At 65.9% G+C, this 11082-nt stretch overlaps 1 protein-coding gene across 1 annotated transcript; it reads right to left on the reverse strand.

The window, feature by feature from the left end:
* Nucleotides 1-2842: 2842 nt before the first annotated feature.
* Nucleotides 2843-10099, reverse strand: AKAP17A (A-kinase anchoring protein 17A). The gene is made up of 4 exons (XM_039883177.1): nt 9258-10099; nt 8596-8744; nt 5545-5785; nt 2843-4592 (listed from the first exon to the last, which is right to left on the reverse strand). The coding sequence occupies exons 1-4, from the start codon at nt 10017-10019 to the stop codon at nt 3651-3653; spliced, it is 2094 nt and encodes a 697-aa protein (XP_039739111.1). The 5' UTR covers nt 10020-10099; the 3' UTR covers nt 2843-3650.
* Nucleotides 10100-11082: the final 983 nt, after the last annotated feature.

Below are 11082 nucleotides of genomic sequence, written 5' to 3' on the forward strand. Positions count from 1 at the left end.
TGCCAGGGTCCCCACTCCCTAAGGAACGAAGGCGCCCGTCTCCCCTGCTCCTGAGCGGCTGCCTGCGGGGGACGCCGCTCCAGGAGGGCCTTCTTCCATCCCACAGAAAGCAGAGGACGGGCCTCCACCACGGGGAGAGGCCGCGGTCACCGTGTCACCCAGCCCCCTCTCTAGCAGGTACCTCTGGGATGGAAGCGTCAGGGAGCAGGGTCAGTGTGTGGGGGGCGGGGGCTGCCACCCTGTGAGCACGGGGACGGTGTGGTTGTAAAGGTGTCCACGTCCCCAGTTTTATGACTGTGTTTGAGCCAAACAGACGACATGTGCCAGGGGCAGAGCCTCCAATGCCCCCAGAGAATGGCAGTTTGCAGTTTGTTTTGTGTGTTCAGAATTGAGGAAGGGACACGAGGAAGGTGACATGGGGGTGGGGGACAGCCGGGCGAGTGGATCCCAGGGCAGGTGACAAGATTCTGCTCTCTTGAGTGTCTTGCAAAGGTGTGTCGACCAGGAGCGTGGACAGGCTGGCCGAAGGCAAAGACAACCTTTCACAAAAGAAGTGACATGGGGGGGCGGGCGTGACGATCGGCCGTGACCTGCCCGGGCAGGAGTTCGGGATCCCAGCGCCCTGCGACATCACTTTAGGTCAGTTTAGGACCGCACCCCCTCTCCACACAGTAAAGAGACGGAAGCTGGGGGCGCGGCAGACAGGTCAGCGACAAGGATTAGTTTTTGTGAAAAGAAGCTGACGACTGGGACATGGCCTGAACTCCTTAAAACGGTCAGTTATTGAGGCCCGGTGACCCAGCACGAAGCCCCGGGCGGAGACAGGGAAGGGACCGGGAGCCTGGACGACGGGGCGCGCGGAGCGGGCCGAGTGCGCGGGGTGCTCTTCTGCGCCCGCCGCGCTGGGCCGGGTGTGGGCTGGCGGGGCAGGGTGGGGAGGCTGCTCACACCGGGGGCAATGCCGCCACGCGCAGCAGTGAAACTCGGGGTGAGAAAGCAGCTGCGACACGGCAGCAGGTCACCTCGGCTTTGCCCTCGGCCACCTGACGTCGGCGCCCGCAGAAGCGGAGCTGGAGGGGAGCCGAGGGCGGCTGCCGGGCCCCGCCCTCCGGGACCGCTCCGCCCAGCGCCTGGCACTCTGTCCTTTCCCAAGCTCGCCTGCAGGCCAGGTCCTTCCGTGGCAGAGAACACAAGAGCCACAGTCACGTCCGCTGCGTGTCACATCCCAGACCACCGGTGACCCCACCCCCTCGGGTCTGGAGAACACCTGTGCCGGTTCCCGCCTGGAGCGCAGCCAAGGAAGTGGGGCCCCAGGCCGCCTGAACCCAAGGAGTTTGTAGCCAACGCCAGAAGGTCACAGGGACACAGGCCACACTCCGTATGGGGAGGGGGTTCTCGGCAAACAGGCAGGGGACGCCAAGGTCCCAATCAAAGGCAGCTTCACCCTGACCAGAACGTGTGAACTACAATCCCGTATTTTCGTCTGATTTCAAAATAAGGGCCTTGCTCTTTTGTAGGCGTTCAGCCAGGTGGAACTGTGATGAATTAGTGGTGTCTTTACTTACAGTGAGATGACAGTCCCAGTCGCCTAGGAAATGGTTCAAGACAAAATGCTGTAAATGAGACAGACAGAGACCGATGAGAGATACAGCAATAGAGAGTTAGAGACGGAATTAGAAATAGCAAGAGATACAGTTAGACGTGGACATAGAGATACAGATACAGAGTTAGATAAAGGGACAGAGACAGAGGTAGAGATCAAGACAGAAACAGAGACAGATAAACAGAGTTAGAGCGACAGAGACAGAGACAGAGGCGGAGTTAGAGATGGGGATGGGGTAGGAATAAGGATATAGAGTTAGACAAGTAGGAAGATATTGAAACAAATAGAGACCAAAACACGGCGTGAGTTAGAGGCAGAGAGACAGGGACAGAGACAGGGACAGACAGACGCAGAAGCACTGCGCGGCTCTCCCAGCTCAGCGCCCTCCTGCCGCTTCTTGCTGTGTTGCAAGCGCCATCAGTGGCCAGGACCCGGTCCGCGCCTCCTGCCGCGCGCCTGCACCTGTCCCTGCTGACATCTCCGCGCCCGCAGCGCCCTCCTTCTTCCTGATCCTTTATGTTTCGTCGCGGCGTGGGCGCCTCTGCCTGGATCACCGGTGTGCCACTCCAGAGAAGGACGCCCCCACCTCAGAGACCCTCCGTAGCCCGGACACCCCCACCTCCTCACCAGCACTCGGCCCTCTCCTCCCACCCGCGGGCCCCTCCACGGCCCCCAGGGCGCGGGGAGCCCGCTCACACCCGGCACGCAGCCTGGGTGCCAGAGCGCCCCCCGGCGGCGAGACGCGCTCGGGGCGCTCACCGCAACTGCTGCCCCCGGTGCGGCTGCGCGAGACTTCCGAGGGGCGCTCCCCACCGCTGGGCGTCTGAGCGCACGCGCACCTGCACCCACGCCCGGCTGGCGACAGACGAAACCATCCCAGGGAAAGGGAGGCGTGACCCGCCGCCCACACGCTGAGATGTGGTACCACGGAGGTTATCACAGTCGGGGGTCCCAGCTGCGCCGACTCCGCCGCCACCTGCACGCGGCGGCGCGAAGACCACTTTTTCTGTACTTCATGTTTAAAAAGTACCTTTCGCTTCAAGCGTTTCTTCAGTGAGTTCACTAAACTTTACGTTCCCCGCGTGGAAGCCTCAAACACGCGGGGCTCTCCCTGGGGGTTTCCACTACAGCAGAGCCCGCTCCGCGGTGGGGGCGGCAAACGACCCCGCCCCTTCAAACCCATGACCAAAGGCCGCTCCACAGAACTTCGAGCGGACCACCGACCACGGAAAACACCAGTTCATTGGAAAAGGATTTTATTTCACCATAAAAATGCAAACTGGAATTAACACCGTCTCTAATGCAAACATTACAGCGATTTTTAAGTATTTCTGCGCTTCACGTGGAGAAGCGAACACCTATAAAATTTAACAAGTTTGCAGCCTTAAATCTGCTGGAAACATCCCGAGTAAAAATAATTTAGCAAAAGAGCTTCTTAAAAAAACCACGCACGCTAACCTGGACTAGAAACCGAAGCTTTTAACTGGCCTCTTCTACCTCAGGTGCTCCAACTCGTAACAGTGTCTGGTGGGCGTCAGGCGCCCCCGCGAATGGGCGGGCCCCTCACGAAGCCGACGCCCTGGACCTTCGATATCGTAGGACTTGCGCCTTCCTCAGCCACGACTTCCTGCGCCCAGGTCCCTGTGTTTTGTTGGCTTCCCCATCAGGTAAAATTACAAAAAGGAAAAGGAAACGCCAAAGCAAGGCTGTCTTCCCGCGCCGGTGGGGCTGCGCTGGTCCACTCTGACCCCCGAGACGTGTCGTGCGCCCCTAGTGACATCAGCACACGTGGACGTCCCTGAGCGGGACAGACGTGCCCTGCCCTGTTCACCGCGGGTCCGCCCCGCAGGACGTTCCCGAGGGCGCTGGCGATGTTAAAGCTATTGGATCAAGTTTCAAGGGAACGAGAGCGCGCGCGCGAGCGCGGGCTGCGCTGAGCCCGGGCCTCCCGCGCGGATGGACGCAGCGTGGTCAGGCGCTCCGTGCCCGTCCGCCGGGGCCGGGGCTGGGCTCCGGACCTCCCCCGACGGCGCAGGGCCCGGCCGCATCACCTGTTCCAGGAGCTGTGATGCCGGCCGGCGGAGCCCGAGCGGGACCTGTCGCTGCGGCGGTGGCGGCTGCGCTTGCGGCCAGAGCCCCCTCTGCGGCTCCGACTGCGGTCGCTGCGGCCTGAGCGCTCCCTGCTGCGGGACCTGCGCGAGCGGGCCTGCTCGGGGCTCGCGCTGCGCCGGCGGGGGCTGTCGTCCTGGCGCGGGCGCTTCTTGTGGGACCGCCGCTCCTTCCGCGGCCGCACGTCCTCGCGGCTGCCCCCGCGCCGCGGCCCGCTGCGCTCCCGCTTGTGTCTGTCCTCGTCGCCGCCTCGGTCCCCGCTGGCGCGGCCCCGGCCCTTGCTGGGCTCGCGGTTGCACTTGTCTTGCTCGGAGCAGGCGTCCTTCCTAGGCGCGCTCTGCTCGCAGGCGGCGGGGACGCCCTTGGGCTGCTGGTTGTTGTCGGGGATGCAGGAGAGCACGGCCGGGCACTTCTTCTCGGGCGAGGCGTCGTCGGGGGCCTCCGGGCGCGGCGGCTGCTGGACCCCGCACTGGGCCTCCTCGGCCGCGCTCCCGTTCACGGTCGCGGGTGTGGCGTCGGCATCCGGCCGCGCCGGGCTCTCTTTCGGGGCGCTGCGGGGTGGCTGGCCCCCGAGGGCTGTCAGTGAGGCGGCCCCGGCGCAGCCCGCCGACACGGTCTGCAGGATGTCCAGGACGGGCTGCAGCAGGTCGGCGTGCGCCGCGGCCAGCGGGTCCTGCGCGCGGGGGTCGTCGGCTCGCCGGCTCAGCAGGATGCCCAACAGGCGCTGGCGCAGCGCGCGCTCCTTCCGCTGCAGCCCGAGCGCGCGCTCCTTCTCCTCCTCCACGCGGCGCAGCTCCGCCTCCTGCAGCCGCCGCCGCTCCTCCAGCTGCTGCAGCCGCTGCGCCGCCTCCTTCTGCTCCTGTTCCTGGGCTTTCGCCGCCTGCGGGACAGAGGGGACCGCGCCTCAGACGCCTCTCCCCGCCCGCCCGGACTCTCCGGCGGAGCCGGGTTCCGAGACGCCCGGCCTGGCGGGTGGGCTGCCCGTCCCGGCCACGCCCGGCGGTCATGCGTCTGCGCGCAGGGACACCCCGCGGCGAAGCTAGTGGGCACAGCCCCCGGCGTGCACTCGGGGGCGGCCTGGGCTCCTCCCCCGCCAGGAGACGGAGCTGTAATGAGGACGCAGACGCAGGCCGCCAGGGCCGTGCTGGGCCTAGCCTGGGTCGGTGTCTTCAATATTCACCATGAAACAAGAACTGAGCGGCCACATGTCCCCGGGCGCCTGCCACGCTCCTTCCCGGGCCTTATCAACACTGTAATTAGACAACAGGTTATGGGGCGGCCGCGCCCAGGGCAGGGGCCTGCGGCCAGCGGAGCACGGCTCAGGCGCGGCTCAGGCGGCTCTGCCCGCGGCCGGCTCTGCTATCAGCCAGGATGCCGAGGGGGCCGTAGGCACGGAGGGGACCGGCACACGGCCCGGGCCAACAACTGTCGGCTGCATAGCCGCGAAGGAAGGAGGCAGCAGGCCAAGCTCTGGGCACCCTTGGTCCCCCGAAGGCCAGGCTTGGCACCCATCCTCCCGTCCCAGGCCACTGGCCTGACCAGACCTGGCGAGCGCATCACCAGCGGGAGGAGAGCTACAGAGCCCAGAGACCCTCTGCGAGCCTTGCCAGTCCCCGTCTCAGGGACAAACGGCACCGTTGGCCCTGGCCAGCGCCTAGCAGGCCTGCTGGTCACGCCAATTCACTGTCCTACCAGCTTCCTAGGCCTAAGGCGGATGACGTGGGAACCCTGAGGACCGCCAGGGGGCAGCACGCCCTCCCAACAGAGCCACACGGCGTGGGTGTGGCGCCGGCAGCGGGGACCGGGACGTGCCACGCAGGCCGCCGCGGTACCTTGGCTCGGCTCAGCAGGCCGGCCACCAGCCGGACGGACTGCAGGTTGCGCTGGGCCAGCAGCAGCTTCCGCTCCTCCGTGCGGATCTTCTCCTGCAGCCGGCGCTGCCCCTGCGCCTGCAGCTTCTCCAGCTTCCGCTGGCTGCGGCGCGACTCGCGGTCCCGCTGCTTCTGCTCCCGCTTCCGCAGCTTCTCCTCGCGCTTCCGCTCCCTCTCCAGCTCTTCCAGCTCCTTCTGCTTCCTGCGCAAAACGCAGCGGCCGTCAGGGGGGGCTCGGGCGCCGGGGCTCGTGGGAAGGCGGCACAGGCCGCTCGCCCAGCGAGAGGGGGCGGGGCGGGGGCGGGGCGGGGGGCGGGGCAGTGTCGCACCACAACGCGTGTTGACGCGTCCTCCGCGAGTACACCGCCGGCGAGCCTGGGATGGCCGTCGGTACACGCTCACCAGCTGGGGGGACGCCGTGCGTCCGGGACAGCGTGGCACAGCGAGCCCCAGCCCGCGACAGGGCACCGGTGCACTCCACGGCACCCAAGCTCAGTTCCCAAGGCGATGCGCCCACAGCAGCAGGATGGGCAACAGCAGAGGGCGGCCACCACGGAGGACACTGCCAGCACTGCCAAGGACACGGCAATGTCCCCTGCACCACGGTCCTGGCCTGAGGCCCGGAACAGAGAGGTCACGGGAGGCAGGTCTCAGGTCATAGATGAACTTCTCACACACAGGTCGGTGCCAGATCGAGCTCCCGGGGACGAGGGAAAACTCCCCTCCCTACAGCTCTCGACCCGTGTGGCACCAGGGGAACCGCGGGGACCAATGGGGGCAAAAAACACGAACACGCACAGCTACAAGGAGATTCCGAGACATTATGTAGCAGGAAGAGGGCACAGTCCACCTAGCACATGAGCCGCTTCCGGGGAACGCAAGCCCACAGGGACAGTTTCCGCTCTGCACGGCCCCGATCACGGGGCACAAGCACGCGCCAGACCCCCCCATCATGGGCCATGAGCACACGCCATCTCACAGAAATCTCGCAAGGTCACTAACATCGGCTACTCGGGGACAGCGACTTTAAAATAAATCCACAGCGTAGCCAAACAGCCTAGCTCCTGACACCATTTTTCTTGCAGGGGATCCCCAAAAACAGGATCCAAACGGAAGCGGGCCCACGCACGCCAGCCAGGAACGACTGCCGGGGTGGGGGGGGGGGAGCGGAGCTGCCCCAGGAGCACGGGACACGTTGCTGAGGCCTGAAGCCCGGGAGCCACCGCGACAACACAGCTAAAGGCAGTCACGGTGCGTCAGACCGGACACGCGAGGACACGGACGGCGCCTCACGGGGGAAGAAGCCAGGGTGCAAAGCGCCCTAAGACCGGGACGGTGGCGGCAGAGCGGAGGCCCTTCTACGGATTCTGGCCCACAAGGCTCCAGAGCCGCGGGTCGAGGCCGCCTTGTGCAGCCTGTGAGTGACACGGCTCTCAACAGAACGACAGCTAAAGCCCAGACCTGTCGTCTCCAAGGACACGCCGGCCCAGCTGGACGTTCCTCACTAACACCCAGCTACCCACACAGAGGGGCCCCTGGGCCCGCCTGCAGGCTGTGGCCGAGAGAGGGGTGGCAGGCAGCCTCGCCCGGCTGGACAGCCTGGCACCTGGGCCCTAGTACCCGCCCACGGAGCGGCACAGGCCCCTGCCCGCTGCTCGGCGACCACAGCAGAGGCACCCCCACGCTGTCTGGAACCCTGCGTCCTCACCACGTGTCCCCGGGACAGGCTGTCGTCTGCCCCCCAGGCGGAGTGGTCTGTCCCCAGGGCCACGACACGGCCCACTTCCTGGGCTGCTTTTCCTCCAATAAAGGTCAAGGGAATGGCTTCTTCAATGGGCCTGCAGAGCTGCCAACCGAAATGCCGGGGGCTCGGGGGGACTGGGTGTCTGTGGGTCACAGCCAACACCCCAAAGGCAGGAATAAGGCCCGTTCTGCACAGGGGCCGGGCCAGATGCATGCGGCAAGACGTGTCTCCGACTGAGTGTCCAGCCCTGCCTGAGGACAGCAGCGGCGGGCCAGCGGCCTACTCCGCACAGTCGCCCCCCGCCCAGGGCGCCCCGAGGACAGCCAGGCCATGGCTGGTGCAGGACCCCGCCCTCCCATGCCCGCACCCGCCCACACTGTCCATGGCGCTTCCCGGGCCAGCGAGCTGACTGTCCTCCAGAGTCACGCCCACTGGACCTGCCACCCTGATATCAGGCTCTGGACCAAAGGAAGACACGGCTCCATGCAGAAGCACGTGGGCACCTCATTCCAGATCTCAGGGAAGAGCAGATGCCAGAACGAGGGCCAGCAGTAGGGACAGTTAAGTCAGCTCTACAAAGAGATCGACGAAATCACCCGGCAAATCACCCGGCACATCCCCTGAGCCCGAGACTCAACAGCCGGCACATCGGAACGGACACGGGCCGTAAAACAGCGCGTCCACAGCTGGGCAGTGCCCGCGGGTAGGCTGCTTTTATAACGAACAAGACAAGACAAACGCGAAAGCCGAGCCCCGTGCCGCGCCCGGCGGCGATGGTGGAGGAGGGGCCGCTGCCCCACAGGCCCCTCAACCGCAAACCGCTTCGTTAAACCCTGGCCACCGCCGTCAGTTCTCCAGTGCACTGTTAACACAGATTCACCCGAAACGCAAACAGCACGATGGCCAGACGCTCTGCGGGCTTCAGCGGGACGCACGCAGGTGAACAGGTGACGCGGCCTAGCATGGCCGGTGCTGTCACAAGACCCACACAGGCTGCGTCACAAATGGAAGAGTTCCAGGGAGGGACCAGGAGCTGCAGGTCACACACCTCCCGCCGCGTCTCCAGCAGCTGCGGCACGTGGCGACACAACACAGGTGCACACAGGTGCATGCACGCGTGCACACGGCAGCGAACAAGCACACGCACACACAAGCGCGCACAGTGGCACACAGCGCACGCACTAGCACACGTACACATGCACGCTCACGCACGCACAGGCGTGCACATGGCAGCACACGTGTGGCCCTCGGGCCAGCGGTCCGCGCACCTCTCCTCGGCCCGCTGCCGCTGCTCGGCCTCCTTCTCACGCCGCTTCTGCTCCTCCCTCTGCTGCTCCAGCTCCTGAAGCTTCTGCCGCTCCAGCTGCCGCTTCTTAATGGAGGCGTCGCTCAGGTGTTTGGTCGAGTCGAAGGAGACCTTCACGAGGAAACAGCCCTCAGTGGCCGACCGGACGCGTGCTGGACACGCACGTCACCTCCCAGCGTTGCCAAGGACAAAGCCGCCCCCTTCCCGACACAGCGCTCCCTTCTGCTCTGAGGCCGCGACCCCGCCACCACGGGGCCTGTGCCTCCACTGACGGAGGACAGGCAATGGCCACGAAGACCCGGCGCCGCTACAGCGCTGGTGTCCTGGTCCCCGCACGGGAACGCCAGTCACAGCCAACAGTGACAGAAGGAACGGCCCCCAGTGTCTGCAAAGGCACTGGGAGGCAGCAGGCGCCGCCGGCTGGGGCGAGGTCAGCACCCGTGCGGGACCCCTCCCCGCCCACGCACGTCACACGTCCACCATCATGTGTTTCCCTCAGACACGGGTCAGCCGAAGCCACCGTGGGACCCGCCAGCCTGTGTGACTCCTGTCCAGAAACGCCAGTGCACGCGGCGGTGTGAGGACACCGAGGGGCGCCCCGGGCCGTGGCCGGCACTCACTCACCTTGATGTTGCAGGCCACCGCCTTGCCGTCCTCGCCCTTGTACATGAGCTTCATGCCACGCAGAGCGCTCATGGCCTGGATGAAGCCCGCGTACTCGCGGTACTGCACGTAGGCCTCGAAGTTCAAGTGCCCGCCGAAGCTGAAGGTGTGGAAGTTGCGGCCGGTCATCTCCTCGCGGTAGGGGTCCAGCATGGGGATGTCCACGTTGCGCACCTCCCCGAACCTCTCGAACACGCGCACCAGCACGTCCTCGCTGGGCTTCTCGGAGCCCGACTCCTTGCGGGCGAACCACTTGCAGGGCAAGCCCTCCAGGTGGATGGTGTCCGGCCGCTCCCCCGGCAGCGTCTCGTTCATGTCCTTGGCGTCGCGGAAGAAGGAGTCCCAGTCGTGGCGGGTGGGGAAGTCGACCTTGAACTCGGCGGCCCGCACCTTGAGGATGTCGGAGAAGCCGCTGAGCTTGATGGTCTTGCCGTCCAGGCAGGCCAGGAAGCACTTGACCAGGCTCTTGTTCTCCACCTCGCCCTCGAAGCGGATGAAGTCCATGGTGCTCTTGGAGATGCGCAGCGTGGAGAACTGGTGGCTGTGCACCATGCCCTTCAGCCGCTCCATCACCTCCCAGTTGGAGATGGACTTGCCCGGCTGCTTCAGCTGCGGCAGCGCCACACTGATGGTCATCTTGGTGATGGGCTTCAGGTAGAGGCCGTGGGCGGGGCACAGCTCCACCGCCTCCGACGTGTCGTGCACGATGGTGGCCGCGGCCATAGCCGGGACCTCGGGCCTGGAACGCAAACGCACACGGTCAGGGCCGGACGCACCTGACGCCGGGAGTGGAGCGAGGCTGTTTCCCTGGCCGGCTGGAGGAAGGGTCTCCACCTCGCCGAGCGCCCCCCTCACCTGGCAGGGCTGTTACGCCATCATCATGGTACGCTACAGGGAAAAGGACCTGGGCTGACAGAACCTGGTACCAGAGCGGCATCTCAGCCTGTCAGCGCTGTCCTGCAGCTGCTGGAGCTGCGGGGACTGGGGCCCCGCTGGCGGACCCCCCCACGCTCTGGGCCGGAGGAGGCAAGCTAGAGCCCGCCCAGCCTCCCAGGACTGGCGACAGCGGGCTGGGGAAGGGACAGGGCGGGCGAGAGCCCAGCTCCAGGCACCACGGATGGTCTGTGGGGGAGGCGGCGGCTACGTGCGCCACGAAACGCCAAGTGCCAGGCTGGAGAACCAGCCAAACGCCCTCTGCCCGAGGGGAACCGGCAAGTGCTGGTCGGGCCCCACCCTGGGGCCCGGAGCCTCTGCACCTCTTCCTCCCCACCCCCACCCCCACGGGGGCCGGCTTCCCTACTGGTCCGACAGGTCTTTGGAGAGCCAGGAGCTGACACCAGACACCCGGACGGCACCGGTGGCCAGGCCGGCCTGCCCGCCAGCTCTGGTCACCCACTGCGCAGCTCAGAGGCTTTTCGACAGGCCCCGCAGCCAAAGGGCTGCGCGGATGGAAGGGCCTACTGGGTGGGTGACGGGCCACCTGTGCTGCGACCCGGGCTGTCCCCAGGACTCTCTACTCCAATCCCTAGCTACCTATCGCCCTGCCCGGATGCCTACCAGTGCCCCTGGTACCCCAGGCCACCTCCAGCTGCAGTAGAGGGAGCGGGGGTCAGTCCCCACACCTCCACCCCACGCAGCTACCTCTGGGGCTCCTCTTCCTCCCCCAACCGCCCACTGCAGGACCCGCACCCCTGTACACCGCCATTACCCTCACTACCAGACTTGCCAGCCGCCCCCTCCCTCACCTCCACCCCTGGTGTTGTACTGGCCTCTATGGAGTGGCCTC

This window comes from Pteropus medius, unplaced genomic scaffold (genome assembly GCF_902729225.1).
Source record: "Pteropus medius unplaced genomic scaffold, Ma_sr-lr_union100, whole genome shotgun sequence".
Lineage (NCBI taxonomy): Eukaryota > Metazoa > Chordata > Mammalia > Chiroptera > Pteropodidae > Pteropus > Pteropus medius.

Bases quoted from the DNA above. Each gene is read 5' to 3' on its own strand.
- AKAP17A (XM_039883177.1), bottom strand. From the start codon at position 10,019: ATGGCCGCGGCCACCATCGTGCACGACACGTCGGAGGCGGTGGAGCTG. The intron at 8,745-9,257 runs GTGAGTGAGTGC...TTCCTCGTGAAG, and splicing joins CGGTGGCCTGCAACATCAAG to GTCTCCTTCGACTCGACCAA. The intron at 4,593-5,544 runs GTACCGCGGCGG...TCTGTCCCGCAG, and splicing joins GCCTGCTGAGCCGAGCCAAG to GCGGCGAAAGCCCAGGAACA.